Source organism: Bubalus bubalis, chromosome 11, assembly GCF_019923935.1.
Source record: "Bubalus bubalis isolate 160015118507 breed Murrah chromosome 11, NDDB_SH_1, whole genome shotgun sequence".
In the NCBI taxonomy this organism is placed as follows: Eukaryota; Metazoa; Chordata; class Mammalia; order Artiodactyla; family Bovidae; genus Bubalus; species Bubalus bubalis.
Window position 1 is genome coordinate 47,282,365 of NC_059167.1, and position 19,283 is coordinate 47,301,647.

The window sequence follows — 19,283 nt, forward strand, 5'->3', positions numbered from 1 at the left end:
CCTCAGTATACCATATTCCCCTGAGATGATCATATCAGATGTATTTTCCTTTCTTTCCATGCTTTCCTTAACTATTGATTTCCTGAATTTCTATATTGACCATCATTCTATCTTATGCTTTGCTGGAATAAGAAATATTTTCATAAACCATTTATTTTAGGGTGATTTTCAGCTTTAGTAAACACATGCCCATATCTCCAAAATCAAGAATGAAAAACTCATATCATTTTCTTGAGACTGGGGACATATACCCTCTAGTGAATTCTCTTATGTTTTTGTCCAGCTTCTATAGCTTTCAAATGTTATGGTTTATTTTAATGCCCTATTCAATTGATTTTTGATGTGCTGTCTGATAAATTTTCCATGTTTCTTCTATTTTGAAATTAGCTTCTCTTCTCATGAAATGGACCATGCCTCTTTAACCAAACCAAAACAAACATTTCAATTTCAATGAAACCTTGCCAGCTGTCTATCAAAACTGTCTATCACTTGTTTTCCTTCAACATGTGTAATATTTTAGCAAATGTTCCTTATATTAATACTCTTACTATAGCCTAAAAATTTAGAGGACTGATTGTATATCACTTGAATTCAATAAAAAGAAAATGGACATAGGGGATTAGATAAAATGTGTTAATCATTAAATTTAAATTGTGTGGATAAATTCATATTAAAAAGCAAGTGCTTGTCTAACTCTAGGCGTCCCTGATAGATCAGTTGGTAAAGAATCTGCCTGCAATGCAGGACATCCCGGTTCTATCCCTGGGTCAGGAAGATCTGCTGGAGAAGGGATAGGCTACCCACTCCAGTATTCTTGGGCTTCCTTTGTGGTTCAGCTGGTAAAGAATCTGCCCAATTCTGCTTTCTAAGTTAATATATATCTCTCTCTTTTCTTATGTTCAGTAGCAGACTCTAATCTATTCCTACCCAGTGTTCCAGTTAGAATTGTTGTTTTTTCCCACTACTAAGATGACAAATTATGCAATTGCAAATATACCTGAACTCCAATCTTTTTTTTTTTTTTTAATTTTAGCTAAACCAACAATTCTGTACTATGCACACACACACATCACACAGTCCCCCAGGCCCTCAGCTCAGAACATAAAACTGTCTATGTAGACCTAATGGTATATCTCTTATGCCAAGAATCATTCAGTTCACTTCAAAGATATTGAATATCACTCTGCTAGGCAGTAAAGGGGAAGCAAAGATGAATAATACATGCTTCTAATTCTAACAGAATTCTTTTTTTTTTAATTTTATTTTTAAACTTTACAATATTGTATTAGTTTTGCCAAACATCGAAATGAATCCGCCACAGGTATACCCATGCTCCCCATCCTGAACTCTCCTCCCTCCCCAGACCCTCCCTCTGGGTCGTCCCAGTGCACCAGCCCCAAGCATCCAGTATTGTGCATCAAACCTGGACTGGTGACTCGTTTCATACATGATATTATACATGTTTCAATGCCATTCTCCCAAATCTCCCCACCCTCTCCCTCTCCCACAGAGTCCATAAGACTGATCTATACCTCAGTGTGTCTTTTGCTGTCTCGTACATAGGGTTATTGTTACCATCTTTCTAAATTCCATATATATGCGTTAGTATACTGTATTGGTGTTTTTCTTTCTGGCTTACTTCACTCTGTATAATAGGTTCCAGTTTCATCCACATCATTAGAACTGATTCAAATGTATTCTTTTTAATGGCTGAGTAATACTCCATTGTGTATATGTACCACAGCTTTCTTGTCCATTCATCTGCTGATGGACATCTAGGTTGCTTCCATGTCCTGGCTATTATAAACAGTGCTGCGATGAACATTGGGGTACACGTGTCTCTTTCCCTTCTGGTTTCCTCAATGTGTATGCCCAGCAGTGGGATTGCTGGATCATAAGGCAGTTCTATTTCCAGTTTTTTAAGGAATCTCCACACTGTTCTCCATAGTGGCTGTATACTAGTTTGCATTCCCACCAACAGTGTAAGAGGGTTCTCTTTTCTCCACACCCTCTCCAGCATTTATTGCTTGTAGACTTTTGGATTGCAGCCATTCTGACTGGCATGAAATGGTACCTCATAGTGGTTTTGATTTGCATTTCTCTGATAATGAGTGATGTTGAGCATCTTTTCATGTGTTTGTTAGCCATCTGTATGTCTTCTTTGGAGAAATGTCTATTTAGTTCTTTGGCCCATTTTTGATTGGGTCATTTATTTTTCTGAAATTGAGGTGTAGGAGTTGCTTGTATATTTTTGAGATTAGTTGTTTGTCAGTTGCTTCATTTGCTATTATTCTCTCCCATTCTGAAGGCTGTCTTTTCACCTTGCTAATAGTTTCCTTTGATGTGCAGAAGCTTTTAAGTTTAATTAGGTCCCATTTGTTTATTTTTGCTTTTATTTCCAATATTCTGGGAGGTGGGTCATAGAGGATCCTGCTGTGATGTATGTCAGAGAGTGTTTTGCCTATGTTCTCCTCTAGGAGTTTTATAGTTTCTGGTCTTAACAGTTCTTTTCAAGACATGACATCTTCATTAAAGAATGAAACCAAGAGATTTATTGACTCAAATTATCTTTATTGAAAAATGATGGATCCACTTGTTCTATGTGAACCCTAACACAGGGTTCCCCTACTTGAGAAGTTCCCGTATTTTGAACACACTTTTGGTGTGTAGACTCACTTGAAATGTAAAGAACTTTGATCAGACCCTCATTGAGTAGCAAGACTGGATCTTGCTTTTTAAAAGATGGAAAAATTTTTAGTGAAGATTAGCTTCTTTGTAGGGGAAACTCCTTGTACCATTACCAGACATATTCTGGGGAAATACCTGGTGAGGGGAATTACTGATAAAAGGAAAAGTGCTGTTTCCATACTTTGGAATTGAAGAATAATAGAAAGGTAGTCATGTCAACACTGTGGGAAGATACTCTGAAATGAGATTTAAGGATGATTAATGAAAAACACAAGCACTTCCCTTCTAGTGTTGCTTATCAGCTAGACTCCTACAGGATTTATGTAAACAACTATTCATCAGGCATCAGGTGGTTGTGGGGAATTATTTATAAATGTAACTTCAGAGAGTGCTGGTCTTTCTCCCCAGTGAGTCACCAGCAGAGTGGGAAATGAGAAGCAAAGAGACTCATCTAAACACATCTGAAGTATGAGCACTCTTACTTAGCATTTATTCAGTGTTTGAAGTCTATGGGCTATATTTGTTACTGTCACACAGTTTGATCATCAACACACAGTAGACAGGTAGCGCAGGAAATTGAGGATTAGAGAACTTAAGTCTCTCCATAGATTATAAGACTCGCAAATAGCACAGCATTCATTTCGTGCCATGAAAAGGTGCTGTGCCCTAACACTCAGAGACAAGACAGCTCCTGCCTTCTGAAGCCCATTTCAACTGTCATGCGACAGAGCCTGTGCTCAGGAACTCAGGCCTCTGGGCTCCTTGTTCAGTGCTCACTTCACCAATGGCTTCCCTGCAGTGTTAAAAATTATCTCCGTTCAGTCATCTGTAAAGATGTGGATGGAGCTAGAGTCTGTCATACAGAGTGAAGTCAGACAGAAAGAGGAAAACAAATTTTGTATATTATTGCATATACATGGAATCTAGAAAAATGGTACAGATTAACATATTTACAGGGCAAGAGTAGAGATAGAGACATACAGAATGAACAAGTGGACATGGTGGGGAGAGAAGTGGAATTAATTGGGAGATTAGCACTGACATATATACACTACCATGTGTAAAGTAGATAGCTAGTGGGAACCTACTGTGTAAAACCGGGAGCTCAGCTCTGTGATGACTTGATGGGTGGGATGGGGGTGGTGACAGAAACCACAGAGGCAGGGGATATATGTATACATAAAGCTGATTCACTTTGCTATGCAGCAGAACTAACACAACATTGAAAAGCAATTATATCCCAATAAATTAAAAAAATATATATCTCTCCCTTTAAGGCAGTGAAAGCAATTCCCTGTAGAAAGATCTCTAGAAGTATACTTCGGAATTGGGGAGGGGTGTTATGTTACAGAGGATGTCATGTTAGAATCAGGGAGGTGAGGCCTGGTTAAGATACAAAGGAGGAGTGAGGGGTGTTTGTAGAAGTTTAAAATCAGCATTCAGAATACTTTCCATGACTTTATAATTTTACCAAGAACCAACTTAGACCAAGGATAGTAATATAAATTTATTTTGACTTTTGAATTGATGTTTCCTGAATATCTATCTCAAGCCGTAGACTAGATTATGCTCTGAGGATTGATCCAGCAGTGAGCATGATGTTCATCATCCTTGTGCTCATGAAGTAACAGGACAGAGGATGTAGTCATTATCAAGAAACCAGAGCTTTGTGCTGCCATGAAAGAACCTTGCACAGCAGTGAAGCCCAGTCCCATGTGAAAATTAGGGAGTTTCTGTATTCAAATTGGAGAAGGAAATGGCAACCCACTCCAGTGTTCTTGCCTGGAGAATCCCAGGGACAGGGGAGCCTGGTGGGCTGTCTTCTCTGGGGTTTCACAGAGTCGGACACAACTGAAGCGACTTAGCAGCGGTATTCAAATTACTGAATCGGGCCCTGGAGCATTGAAGGAAGAATACTTAAGCAGAGTCACTGTGATGACTGTCATCACTTAAATAAATAATTAAAGAGTCCTCTCAAAATAGCGTTTTCAGGAAAAAGTGATAACATGGTTTGTTTTATGTTGGGCTTCTCCAGATCCATTGATGTACCTTACATTGGTAACTTCTCTCACCTTCCCAGAAAATACATGTATTCAAGAAGACGCTACAGGCACTGATCTACCCCATGTCCTCCACCACCCCACACAACTTCGAGGTCTGGACGGCTACAACACCTACCTACTGTTACGAGTGTGAAGGGCTCCTATGGGGCATTGCCCGGCAAGGCATGAAGTGTTCGGAGTGTGGAGTGAAGTGCCACGAAAAGTGTCAGGACCTCCTGAATGCCGACTGTTTGCAGAGTGAGTACTCAGGTGAAGAAGCAGGTGTGCAGAGCTGGTCGCATCCTGTCTGTTTTCAGCTCTTGCTAATTCTCAACAAATCCTATCCAGGCATACGGAGTTATACACACTACCCATCAATTACCTAACTGACTTTGTTGACCCTGGCACTGTCAGATTCCTCAGAATAACTACTTGGAGTTCAATGGCACTTGGCCCAAGTAGAAATTTTCAAAGTGACTTCCAATCTGTGTTCTTACTTTTATCTCATAATAGCCTCACATGGTCAGTGGGAACATGTAAAGTCATGTTCCTCAAACAGGGTTGACACATCCCTGAGGTGACAGCAACTGGAATTCTTTTCCAAGCCTGCTTGACTTCTGCCTTCTGCAAGCAAGCGCCATGCTCTTCTGCAGCCCCTGTGCAGACCTTAAATTGGGAGGTCATGTATCTGAATGTCAAAGACAAATCTAACTTACCAGATATGTGACCTGGAAAAAGTTTTTCTAACTTCTCAGGGCTTCATTTTTCTTCCTTCAAATAAATAGGAATAATAAAATTTACCTTAGTGGTTTATTGAAGACTAAATGGGAAAGTCGCTGCTAAGAATCTGGCACATAGTAGATGCTCAGTGAATATTAATGGCCTCTCCATTCTTTTACATTTCTGAATAAGTACATGTCACTTTGACTTTTATGACAGGTTATCTTAGATTTTTCATTTCTGAAAAAAGAAAACCCTTTATACTGGTACTTTAGGTCCTGAAATGCCAAAACTCTAAAACACATATTGTTGACTTTTCACTGCTGAATTGATTTGTCTGCTGACCTTAAATAACTAAAAAAGTACTGCTGAAGAACTCTATTTTAACATGGATTTTCATTTTCAAATGATGTGTTTTTCACATTTAATAGTGTCCCCTTTATTATTTATTTGAATATGGTCAGTGTAAGGTGCATGGGTTGCCTGAAATTGAGGGAGGACAGAGGAAAAGTCAAAATAGAGATTAAATCGCAAATGCTGGTATGGCTGGCTGTGGTCCTAACAGTTCACACACATTGTACACTTTCCTCTACCTGATTAGTATTCTCCCTATACAACCAGATCAATTGAGACTGTTAATGGTAATGAATGTGTTTTTTAAAGCAAAATAGTACTCCTTTAAAACATAAAGTGTATACTGAGGAATGAATGCTTATAAGGAAGGGAAACTGACTCAGTATTACCCAGCCAAGTCACCTGCAACATCCCATCCTACAATCCCATCCTACAATTACAATTTAGTCTTCCTCTTTTAAAAGTGAATTGTAAAGCAGTGTCTTAAGAAACAACCATATTAGGGTAGTGATATTTTGAGAAAATAGGTAGGAAAAAATATTGCCATATAGAAACTATGGCTTAGATCTCTTAAAGAAAAAAATGATGTAGGTCATACTTAAGAAATGAGCTCATTCTTCAGCTCTTTCAGAGAAGAGAGATGCCACCCACTCATAAGCTTTAGAAACATTTTCATAGTCTGTTTCCATTTCTTCAGATAGCATGCTTTATTTGGTAATGGTTAAATACATGTGGCAAGCTTTTCATTGAAGTTATTCATTAAAATGTATGTAAATTGGAAGAATCAGAAACAGTACAAAAAATGAAAGTAGACGTGCATCACCCAGGAAAGGGATATTTTCCTTAATAACTCCTTATATTTCCCTGAAACTCACATTCTCACACTGAATAGAAACTCACATTCTCACACTGAATTGCTAATACATGAATTCAGCTTCACCACTTACCACAATAACTATCAGTAAAATTTAATGCTGTCCTAGCAAACTAATGTTGAAAATTCTCCAAGCTAGGCTTCAGTAGTACATGAACTGAGAACTACCAGATGTTCAAGCTGGATTTAGAAAAGGCAGAGGAACTAGGTATCAAATTGTCAACATCTGTTGGATCATAGAAAAAGAAAGAGAATTCGAGAAAAACATCTACTTCTGCTTTATTGACTATGCCAAAGCCTTTAACTGTGTGGATCACAATAAACTGTGGAAAATTCTTCAAGAAATGGGAATACTAGACCACCTTACCTGCCTCCTGAGAAATCTGTATGAAGGTCAAGAAGCAACAGTTAGAACTGGACATGGAATAACGGACTGGTTCCAAATTGGAAAAGGAGTATGCCAAGGCTGTATATTGTCACCCTGCTTATTTAACTTATATGCAGAGTAAGTCATGTGAAATGCTGGCTGGATGAAGCATGAGGTAGAATCTAGATTGCTGGGAGAAATATCATAACCTCAGATATACAGATGATACCATCCTTATGACAGAAAGCAAAGAGGAACTAAAAAGCCTTGATGAAAATGAAACAGAATAGGGAAAAATCTGGCTTAAAATTCAACATTCAAAAAACTAAGATCATGGCATTCGGTCCCATCACTTCATGTCAAATAGACAGGGAAACAATGGAAACAATGACAGACTTTATTTTCTTGGGCTCTAAAATCACTACAGATGGTGACTTCAGCCATGAAATTAAAAGACCCTTACTCCTTGGAAGAAAAGCTATGACAAACGTAGATAGCATATTAAAAAGCAGAGACCTTACTTTTCCTACAAAGGTCAGTCTAGTCAAAGCTATGTTTCTTTCCAGTAGTCATGTATGGATGTGAGAGTTGGACCATAAAGAAAGCTGAGCACTGAAGAATTGATGCTTTTGAACTGTGGTGTTGAAGAAGACACTTGCGAGTCCCTTGGACTGGAAGGAAATCAAACCAGTGAACCCTAAAGGAAATAAGCCCTGAATATTCATTGTAAGGACTGATGCTGAAGCTCCAATACTTTGGCTACCTGATACGAAGAACTGATTCAACTGGAAAAGACCCTGATGCTAGAAAAGGTTGAATGCAGGAGAAGGAGATGAGGGAGGATGAGATGGTTGAATGGCATCACCGACTCAATGGACATCAGTTTGAGTGAGTTCTGGGAGTTGCTGATGGACAGGGAAGCCTTGCGTGCTGCAGTCCATGGGGTCGCAAAGAGTAGGACATGACAGAGCAAATGTACGGAACTATCAAATTAGTGATGTTTCCTTAAGAAACTTCTCTTTTCAATGCTTTAAGCAAAAAAGTTTTTATGGTGGCACCTTGTTTGAAATACCCCCATGTGTGCCAAAATCAAAAGAAAAGGAGAGAATAAAAATTTAAAGAAGTGAGAGTTGGAAAGCATAGCTAATGCATTCTCCTGTAAACATAGGAGGTTCTTCAATTTCCTTCTCAAAATTATCATTCAATTTCTGTTTGAATATCCACAGAGAAAATTTAACAGTATGCCAGGGAATTTGTATTAGAAAATTATAGCTTATAAATTAAAATTTGAACCAATTTTAGTAACTGGTTCAAAATAACCTCTAGGAACTTCTATTATTTTAAGCCAAATCTTACCTTTGAAGAAAATATTTAATAAATTGTCTCCTATCTTGTTTAATAGTTTTACAGGATAATAATCATTTTTAGATTTCTAAAACCCTCATTATTTTGCTAATTCTTCTCTGAAAATGTTGCTGTCAATATACATACACACGTACACAGAATGAAGCAAAAGGAAGCAAAAAGTCTATATTTGGGTCTGACCAATGACCAATTCACAATACAGGATATTTGAAGTTACTTCATATGAGTTTGGGAGAAGGCAATGGCACCCCACTCCAGTACTGTTGCCTGGAAAATCCCATGGATGGAGGAGCCTGGTAGGGCGCAGTCCATGAGGTCACTAAGAGTCAGACACAACTGAGCGACTTCACTTTCACTTTCCACTTTGATGCATTGGAGAAGGAAATGGCAACCCACTCCAGTGTTCTTGCCTGGAGAATCCCATGGACGGAGAAGCCTGGTAGGCTGCAGTCCATGGGGTCACGCAGAGTCGGATACAACTGAAGCGACTTAGCAGCAGCAGCAGCATTTGAATTTGGTATTTCAATCTTATGGAATATTGGATCTGTGACTTAAACACTTGCAGTCAAGTGAAGTTAGAGCAGGTGATGAGCCCACCCACCGTTGCAGTACCTCCATGCATGTTCAGAGATTCGTGGAAATGTCAGATGAGTTCCCCAAACAGCCTCATCTCAATTCATGTCTGGCTGATTTTATTTGGAGGTTCTACACTTCACTGCCTTCCTGGCCCAAGGCTACCATCCATGTGAAGTAGAGGTAGAAACGGAGAATAGCAAAGAGAAACAGAGAAGCTTCAGAGAACAGCACTGACCTGTCACAACCCTCTTTGCTCCAGGCCAGTCAGATCAGATCAGATCAGATCAGTTGCTCAGTCGTGTCCGACTCTTTGCAACCCCATGAATCGCAGCACACCAGGCCTCCCTGTCCATCACCAACTCCCGGAGTTCACTGAGACTCACGCCCATCGAGTCAGTGATGCCATCCAGCCATCTCATCCTCTGTCATCCCCTTCTCCTCTTGCCCCCAATCCCTCCCAGCATCAGAGTCTTTTCCAATAAGTCAACTCTTCGCATGAGGTGGCCAAAGGACTGGAGTTTCAGCTTCAGCATCATTCCTTCCAAAGAAATCCCAGGGCGGATCTCCTTCAGAATGGACTGGTTGGATCTCCTTGCAGTCCAAGGGACTCTCAAGAGTCTTCTCCAACACCACAGTTCAAAAGCATCAATTCTTTGGCGCTCAGCATTCTTCACAGTCCAACTCTCACATCCATACATGACCACAGGAAAAACCATAGCCTTGACTAGATGGACCTTTGTTGGCAAAGTAATGTCTGTGCTTTTGAATATGCTATCTAGGTTGGTCATAACTTTCCTTCCAAGGAGTAAGCGTCTTTTAATTTCATGGCTGCAGTCACCATCTGCAGTGATTTTCGAGCCCAGAAAAATAAAGTCTGATGCTGTTTCCCCATCTATTTGCCATGAAGTGGTGGGACCAGACACCATGATCTTCGTTTTCTGAATGTTGAGCTTTAAGCCAGCTTTTTCACTCTCCACTTTCACTTTCATCAAGAGGCTTTTGAGTTCCTCTTCACTTTCTGCCATAAGGGTGGTGTCATCTGCATATCTGAGGTTATTGATATTTCTCCCGGCAATCTTGATTCCAGCTTGTGTTTCTTCCAGCCCAGCGTTTCTCATGATGTACTCTGCATATAAGTTAAATAAACAGGGTGACAATATACAGCCTTGACGAACTCCTTTTCCTATTTGGAACCAGTCTGTTGTTCCATGTCCAGTTCTAACTGTTGCTTCCTGACCTGCATACAAATTTCTCAAGAGGCAGATCAGATGTTCTGGTATTCCCTCTCTTTCAGAATTTTCCACAGTTTATTGTGATGCACACAGTCAAAGGCTTTGGCATAGTCAATAAAGCAGAAATAGATGTTTCTCTGGAACTCTCTTGTTTTTTCCATGATCCAGCGGATGTTGGCAATTTGATCTCTGGTTCCTCTACCTTTTCTAAAACCAGCTTGAACATCAGGAAGTTCATGGTTCACATACTGTTGAAGCCTGGCTTGGAGAATTTTGAGCATGACTTTACTAGCGTGTGAGATGAGTGTAATTGTGCGATAGTTTGAGCATTCTTTGACATTGCCTTTCTTTGGAATTGGAATGAAAACTGACCTTTTCCAGTCCTGTGGCTTGCTGGCATATTGAGTGCAGCACTATCACAGCATCATCTTTCAGGATTTGGAATAGCTCAATTGGAATTCCGTCACCTCCACTAGCTTTGTTTGTAGTGATGCTTTCCAAGGCCCACTTGACTTCGCATTCCAGGATGTCTGTCTCTAGGTCAGTGATCACACCATCGTGATTATCTGGGTCATGAAGCTCTTTTTTGTAGAGTTCTTCTGTGTATTCTTGCCATCTCTTCTTAATATCTTCTGCTTCTGTTAGGTCCATACCATTTTTGTCCTTTATCGAGCTCATCTTTGCATGAAATGTTCCTTTGGTATCTCTGATTTTCTTGAAGAGATCCCTAGTCTTTCCAGTAGGAGTGGCCAGATTTCATCTACTTTCTTTTAAATTAACTCATTTCTGTTCTGTTACTTGAAAATACAGTTACTGTTTTTTGGAAACAGCATTTGGTGATGAAAGAATTGAAATATAGCTAATGGAGAAGTAGTTTCTCACCCCGGAGGATATTTTTTTAAAAAAACTTCACAATGTTGTTTTGGTTTCTGCCATACAGTAATGCAAATCAACCATAATTATACATATATCCCCTCCTTCTTGAGCCTGCCTCTCCTCCCCTAATCCCACTTCTCTAGGTCATCACAGAGTGCCAGACTGGGCTCCTTATGTTATACAGTAACTTCTCACCAGCTATCTATTTTGCACATAGTAGTGTATGTATGTTGGTACTACTTTCTCCATTTGTCTCTCTCTTTCTCTCCCCCACTGTATCCTCAAGTCAATTCTCTATGTCTGCATCTTCATTCCTTCCCTTCAAATAGGTTCATCAACACCACTTTTCTAGATTCCATATATATGTATTAAATATACAATATTTGTTTTTCTTTTTTTAATTTATTTATTTTAATTGGAGGCTAATTACTTTACAGTATTGTAGTGGTTTTTGCCATACATTGACATGGATCAGCCATGGGTGTACATGTGTTCCCCATCCTGAACCCCCCTCCCACCTTCCCATCCCATCCTTCAGGGTCATCCCAGTGCACCAGCCCTGAGCACCCTGTCTCATGCATTGAACCTGGACTGGTGATCTATTTCACATATGATAATATACATGTTTCAATGCTATGCTCTCAAATCATTCCACCCTCGCCTTCTCCCACAGAGTCCAAAAGATTGTTCTTTACATCTGTGTATCTTTTGCTGTCTCACATATAGGGTCATCATTACCATCTTTCTAAATTCCATATATATGTGTTAATATACTGTATTGGTGTTTTTCTTTCTGACTTACTTTGCTATGTATAATAGGCTCCAGTTTCATCTACCTCATTAGAACTGATTCAAATGCATTCTTTTTAATAGCTGAGTAATATTCCATTGTGTATACGTACCACAGCTTTCTTATCCATTTGTCTGGTGATGGACACCTAGGTGACTCCCATGTCCTGGCTATTGTAAACAGTGCTGTGATAAACATTGGTGTACATGTGTCTCTTTCAATTCTAGTTTCCTCGTTGTGTATGCCCAGCAGTGGGATTGCTGGGTTCTATTTCCAGTTTTTTAAGGAATCTCCACACTGTTCTCCATAGCGGCTGTACTAGTTTGCATTCCCACCAACAGTGTAAGAGGGTTCCCTTTTCTTCTCACCCTCTCCAGCATTTATTGTTTGTAGACTTTTTGCATTTTTACATTTTTCAAAATTTATTTATTTTAATTGGAGGCTAATTACTTAACAATGTTGTAGTGGTTTTGCCATACATTGACATGAATCAGCCATGGGTGTACATGTGCTCCCTATTCTGAACCCCCCTCCCACCTCCTTCCCCAACCCATCCTTCTGGTCATCCCAGTGCACCAGCCCTGAGCACCCTGTCTCATGCATTGAACCTGGACTGGTGATCTGTTTCACACATGATAATATACATGTTTCAATGCTATTCTCTCAAAACATCCCACCCTCGCCTTCTCCGACAGAGTCCAAAAGACTGTTCTATACATCTGTGTCTCTTTTGCTGTCTTGCATATAGGGTTGTTATTACCATCTTTCTAAATTCCATATATATGCATTAGTATACTGTATGTGTGTTTTTCTTTCTGGCTTACTTCACTCTGTATAATAGGCTCCAGTTTCATCTACCTCATTAGAACTGATTCAAATGTATTCTTTTTAATGGCTGAGTAATATTCCATTTTGTATCTGTACCAAGATTGCTGGGAGAAATATCAATAACCTCAGGTATGAAATATTGATAACCTCAGATATGCAGATGACACCACACTTAAGGCAGAAAGTGAAAAAGAACTAAAGAGCCTCGTGATGAAACTGAAAGAGGAAAGTGAAAAGTTGGCTTAAAGCTCAGCAGTCAGAAAACTAAGATCATGGCACCTGGTCCCATCACTTCATGGCAAATAGATAGGGAAACAGTGGCTGACTTTATTTTGGAGGGCTCCAAAATCACTGCAGATGGTGATTGCAGCCATGAAATTAAAAGATGCTTACTCCTTGGAAGGAAAATTATGACAAAGCTAGATAGCATATTAAAAAGCAGAGACATTACTTTGCCAACAAAGGTCCGTCTAGTCAAGACTATGATTTTTCCAGTGGTCAGGTATGGATGTGAGAGTTGGACTATAAAGAAAGCTGAGTACCAAAGAATTGATGCTTTTGAACTGTGGTGTTGGAGAAGACTCTTGAGAGTCCCTTGGAGTGCAAGGAGATACAACCAGTCCATCCTAAAGGAGATCAGTCCTGAGTGTTCATTGGAAGGACTGATGTTGAAGCTGAAACTCCAATACTTTGGCTACCTGATGAGAAGAGCTGACTCATTGAAAAAGACCCTGATGCTGGGAAGGATTGAGGGAAGGAGGAGAAGGGGACAACAGAGGATGAGTTGGTTGGATGGCATCACCGACTCGATGGATATGGGTTTGAGTGGACTCTGGGAGTTGGTGATGGATAGGGAGGCCTGGCGTGCTGCACTTCATGGGGTCACAAAGAGTCGGATACGACTGAGCGACTGAGCTGAACTGAACTGGTGATCCCCTTGCCATTTACTTTGTTGTTTTGGGTTCGAGTTTATACACCTTTTCTCTGTTTCCTGTGTAGAGAAGATCTTTTAGTATTTGTTGAAGAGCTGGTTTGGTGGTGCTGAATTCTCTCATCTTTTGCTTGTCTGTAAAGCTTTTAATTTCTCCTTCATATTTGAATGAGATCCTTGCTGGGTACAGTAATCTGGGTGGTAGGTTTTTCTCTTTCATCACTTTAAGTACGTCCTGCCATTCCCTTCTGGCTTGAAGAGTTTCTATTGAGAGATGACCTGTTATCCTTATGGGAATCCCCTTGTGTGTTATTTGTTGTTTTTCTCTTTCTGCTTTTAATATTTGATCTTTGTTAATTTGATTAATATGTGTCTTGGGGTGTTTCACCTTGGGTTTATCCTGTTTGGGACTCTCTGGGTTTCTTGCACTTGGGTGATTATTTCCTTCCCCATTTTAGGGAAGTTTTCAACTATTATCTCTTCAAGTATTTTCTCACAGCCTTTCTTTTTGTCTTCTTCTTCTGGGACTCCTATGATTCAAATGTTGGGGCATTTTACGTTGTCCCAGAGGTCTCTGAGGTTGTCCTCATTTATTTTAATTCTTTTTTTCCCCTCTTTGCTTCATTTATTTCTACCATTCTATCTTCCACCTCACTTGTCCTATCTTCTGCCTCAGTTATTCTACTGTTTGTTCCCTCCAGAGTGTTTTTACTATTGCATTATTCATAATTGTTTGACTCTTTTTCTTCTAGGTCCTTGTTAAGCATTTCTTGCATCTTCTCAATCATTGTCTCCAGGCTGTTTATCTGTAACTGCATTTTGTTTTCAAGGTTTTGGATCATTTTTACCATCATTATTCTGAATTCTTTTTCAGGTAGACTCCCTATCTCCTCCTCTTTTCTTTGGTTTGGCGGGCATTTATCATGTTCCCTTACCAGCTGAATATTTCTCTGCCTTTTCATCTTTTTTAGGTTGCTGTTTTCAGGGTGGCCTTTCTCTATGCTGGAAGTTTGTGGTTCCTCTTTATTGTGGAGGTTCCTCCCTGTGGGTGGTGTTGGATGAGTGGCTAGTCAAGGTTTCCTGGTTAGGGAGGCTTGTGTCCATGTTCTGGTGGGTGGAGCTGGCCTCTTCTCTCTGGAGTGCAATGAAGTGTCCAATAGTGAGTTTTGAGTTGTCTGTGGGTTTGGTGTGAATTTTGACCACCTGTATTTTAATGCTCAGGGTTATGTTCCTGAGTTGTTGGAGAATTAGCTTGGTATGTCTTGCTCTGAAACTTTTGGCTCTTGGGTGGAGCTTGGTTTCATTGTAGGTATGGAGGCTTTTGGATGAGCTCTTGTCTATTAATGTTTCCTGGTGTCAGGAGTTTTCTGGTGTTCTCAAGTTTTGGATTTAAGCCTCCTGCCTTTGGCTTTCAGTCTTGTTCTTACAGTAGCCCCAAGACTTCTCCATCCATACTGCACCAATGATAAAACATATAGGTTAATGGTGAAAAGATTCTCCACAGTGAGGGACACCCAGAGAGGTTCACAGAGTTACATGGAGAAGAGAAGAGGGAAGAGGGAGATAGAGGTGATCAGGAGGAGAAGAGGGGGAATCAAAAGGGGCGAGAGCAGTCTAGTCAGTAATCAACCCCCTATGTTCTCTCCATAGTCTGGAACACTCAGAGACGTTCATGGAGTTCCATGGAAAAGAGAAGGAGGAGAAAGGAGATAGAGATGACCAGGAGGAGAAGAGGGGGAGTCAAAGGGATAGAGATGAATCTAGCCAGTAATCAGTTCCCTAAGTGTTCTCCACAGCCTGGAACACCCAAAAAGATTCACAGAGTTGAGCAGAGAAGAGAAGGGGGAGGGAGGAGATAGAGGTGACCTGGGGGAGAAAAAGGAGAGTCAAAAGGGGGAGAGAGCAATCAAGCCAGTAATCACACTCCTAAATAAAAATGGCTACTGAAGATTGGATTCTTAAGGTACAAAATTGATTAAAAAAATACCAAATAGCAAAGATTAAAAATCTAGAGTAGAGGTTAGACTCTCCAAAATACAATATTAAAAAAAAAATCACAAAAATTATTAAATATATATATATATGAAATTTGCTTTAAAAAAGGGTCTTTTTTTGCAAAGTAATAGTAGGTTATAAAAATGAAAATTAAAGGAGTAATAAAGAACTTAAAAATAAAAAAATTTAAATTAAAAAATGATAATAGTAAAATATATCTAGGAATTTCTCTGGAGCTGTTGAGGGCAGTGTGGAGTCAGTTCAGTTTCAGATAGTTCCTTGTTCCAGCTTACACTTCTTCTCAAGGTCATAGGCCCCTTCCAATGTAGTCAGTGCTAACAGGGTTTTAATCTGTTGCACTTGTCACTTCCAAAGTGGTTCCCTCTTCTCTGTTTATTTTGGCTTCCTCTGTTTGCAAGTCTCTTCAGTATCTAACTTATGCCCTGACACAAGGGGGTGAAGGTGGTCACTTATTTAGGCTCACTTGTTCAGTTGTGCTGTGGGGAGGGAGGAACACTGCAAACAAATATCACTGGCGTGTGTGGGGAGTGCTCGCAGTGTCTGGGCCACACTGGGTTTGCCCCCACTCACGGCATGTGTGCTTTCCCAGTTTATACTGCTCAGACTCCAGGTTGCTCTGCAGGGGAACTGTCCTAAGTGGGCCCTGGGTTTCATGCACTGCCCAGGTCTAAGCCACTCAGGTTCAGGTTCTCAGGTACTCCACAAAGGCACAGACTTGGTTGGGCCTGCGTTTTGTGCCTTTCCCAGGTCCAAGTAGTGCAGATGACCAGGTGTTTGTTTAGCACACTCTTCCCAGGTGGGTGGTGCATCTTATTGCCTCCCTGGTCCCAGCTCCTTGGTTTCCTGGGTGCACAGCAGGAGCACCATCTCAGGTGTGCCATGTGTCTCCTCTAGGGAGCTGATTTCTGACTGTGACCCTCCTGGCCCATGTCAACCATCCAGGATCCCAGGAAGACTTGGTTAGCAACTGGGAACCTGCTCCCAGTTTGGTGGAGGGATCCAAGATTGCCCCTCTTTCTGGCTCTGGCTGTCACCTGCCTGCCTCTCTGTGTCCGGCAGGGGAGGGGCCAGCCTGCAGCTGGCTAGCTGTCCTCTGGTATTCACTTGGTCCTTTGTTCTGTGAGCAGGCGAGGTTGTGCCTTACAGCTTTTCTCGGGAAAGTTCTCTCTCTCTCTTTTTTTTCCCCCCTCCCTGGCTGTCTCACAGTTTGGGTTGCTATCTCACGTTAGCTCCCTCAGATTGTCCTCAAGGCATTTGGCCCTGGTCCTTACCCTAAGCATGCAGCCCGTGTCTCCCTCTTCAGCCTCTGCTCACTGCTACTTCTCCACTGGGAGTTGCGGTTAAGTGCATAATCTGTGGTTTGGTTTTTGTTTTTTCTCCCAGTTATGTTGCCCTCTGAGATTGCTAAACTCCCCGCAGACCTGCCGGTTTCCTGGTGTTTGGAAACTTATTCTCCTTCATGACACCCTCCCTGGGATGGGTCTCTGTCCCTAACTCTTTTGTCTCTCTTTTTACCTTTTATATTTTGTCCTACCTCTTTTCAAAGAGAATGGGCTGCCTTTCTGGGTGCCTGGTGGCCTCCACCAGCATTCAGAAGTTGTTTTGTGGAATTTTCTATTTGTTTTTCTGTTCCTGATTTTCTTCACTCTGTATAACAGGCTCTAGGTTCATTCACCTCACTAGAACTGATTCACATTAGTTCTTTTTTATGGCTGAGTAATATTCCATTGTACATATGTACCACATCTTCTTTACCCATTAATCTTTCAGTGGACATCAGGGTTGCTTCCATGTCCTGGCTATTGTAAATAGTGCTGCAGTGAACACTGGGATACATATATATATATATATATATATATATATATATTTGGATTGTGATTTTCTTAGGCTATATGCCCAGTAGTGGAGTTGCTGGGTCATATGCTAGATTTTTTTCCTAGCTTTTTAAGGAATCTCCATACTGTTCTCCACGATGGTTGTGTTTAGTTTACATTCCCACCAACAGTGTATGAGGTTTCCCTTTTCTCTGCAACCTCTCCAGCATTTATTGTTTGTAGATTATTTGATGATGGTGATTATGACTGATATGAGGTGATACCTTATTGTAGTTCTGATTTTCATTTCTCTAATAATTAGTGATGTTGAGCCTCTTTTTTATGTGTTTATTGGCCATCTGTATATCTTCTTTGGAGAAATGTCTGTTTAGGTTTTCTGCCCATTTTTTGATTGGGCTTTTTTTTCTTGATAATGAGATGTATAATATATTCTGGAGATTAATCCTTTGTCAGTTGTTTCATTTGCAATTGTTTTCTTCTATTGTGTTGTCTTTTAATCTTGTCTATTATTTCCTTTGCTATGCAAAAGCTTTTAAGTTTAATTAGGTCCCATTAGTTTGCTTTTGTTTTTATTTCTATTATTCTAGGAGGTATCACCCTGAAGGATATCAATGTAACCCATAAGGACCTTGTCCAAACAGTAATGGTGGCAGCTTTAAACTAGGAAAACATGAAAAAAAGAAGTGTATGTTGGTTGGGATGAGGTTGTATGTGGAGTGAGACATATGTAAAAGAGATATCATACATAAAATATTTCCCTTGATTATCTTTTTAAAGTAGAAAAAAAACTTCAAAATCAGAAAAATATGCAAGTAACCATGAAGCCTAACCCAGTTGGCCAGCACTTTCTTACACATCTCCAAAAAAGAAATCCCAGAGTCCCACTCAAAAAAACATTCTACCTAGTTTTAGTTCCTAACTGGAAATGTCAAGCATCTGCATTAAAAGAGCAAGCATTTCATCGGGCTCAGGAAAGCAGCATCTTGTGAGATGTATTATTTTGTTCAGTGTTTCCCACTAACATTATGTTAAGCTTATGTGCACTAATGCTTAGCCATTGTGAATTCATAACATTCACAAAATCTGGCTAGTGCATTCCTGTCTACAATCTACTGATTTTTTTTTTTTTTTTTTTTTTTTTTTGGTATTTGTGTTACCACATTTTGCAACCATGCTATCTTAAGACATATGTTATTTGTATAACATATGAACTGTTACTGTGGGCAGGAACTTTATTCTGGGCTTTCAGATCTAGAAAAAAAGTTATCAGTGTTGTCCCTGGTCTCAGATATATTTTCTACAACTTAGGTAAATAAATGTGAACACATATCTTGGAAACTTTTGACATTTTGTTTTGTCAATAGCAATTATACAAAGTATGTTTACATAATCAGTACTTAGGAAGCTTTGTATTTGCTGCTTTAGGGTGGAGACCAGTCTTTGTTTCCCCATAATTTAGCACACGTGTAAGCACAGCTAACTACATAATAAATGTTGGGAAGCAACAAATGAGGACATGAGAGCACACGTAGAAATAGCATGAAATAGTGTAGAGATCATTCTTCCATAGAACCATAGATCATTAGGGTGCCTTTGAGATCCGTTAATTGGAAGAATCCAAGCTACTGATTTTACTTAGTGCAGACAGCTCAGTATCTTAAAAAAAAAAAAAAAAAAAAAAACACAAATGAATAACATAGGTAGGGTTACAACTAAGGTCTCTGAACTCCTAGCCTAGTGATCTCTCCTAATTATAAAGAAACATGCAAAATGGACGCCTAGAGGGGGA

At 40.0% G+C, this 19,283-nt stretch overlaps 1 protein-coding gene across 3 annotated transcripts in view; it reads left to right on the forward strand.

Moving 5' to 3' along the window:
- Positions 1-19,283, forward strand: part of UNC13C (unc-13 homolog C) — an 855,380-nt gene that overhangs the window by 446,815 nt on the left and 389,282 nt on the right. For 2 of the 3 annotated variants that reach the window (XM_044925027.2, XM_044925028.2), the window contains one exon: positions 4,769-5,000. In XM_044925027.2, coding sequence (XP_044780962.2) covers positions 4,769-5,000 — 232 coding nt within the window. The remainder of the gene's footprint in view (positions 1-4,768; positions 5,001-19,283) is intronic. The other variant, XM_044925029.2, reaches the window with a different exon arrangement.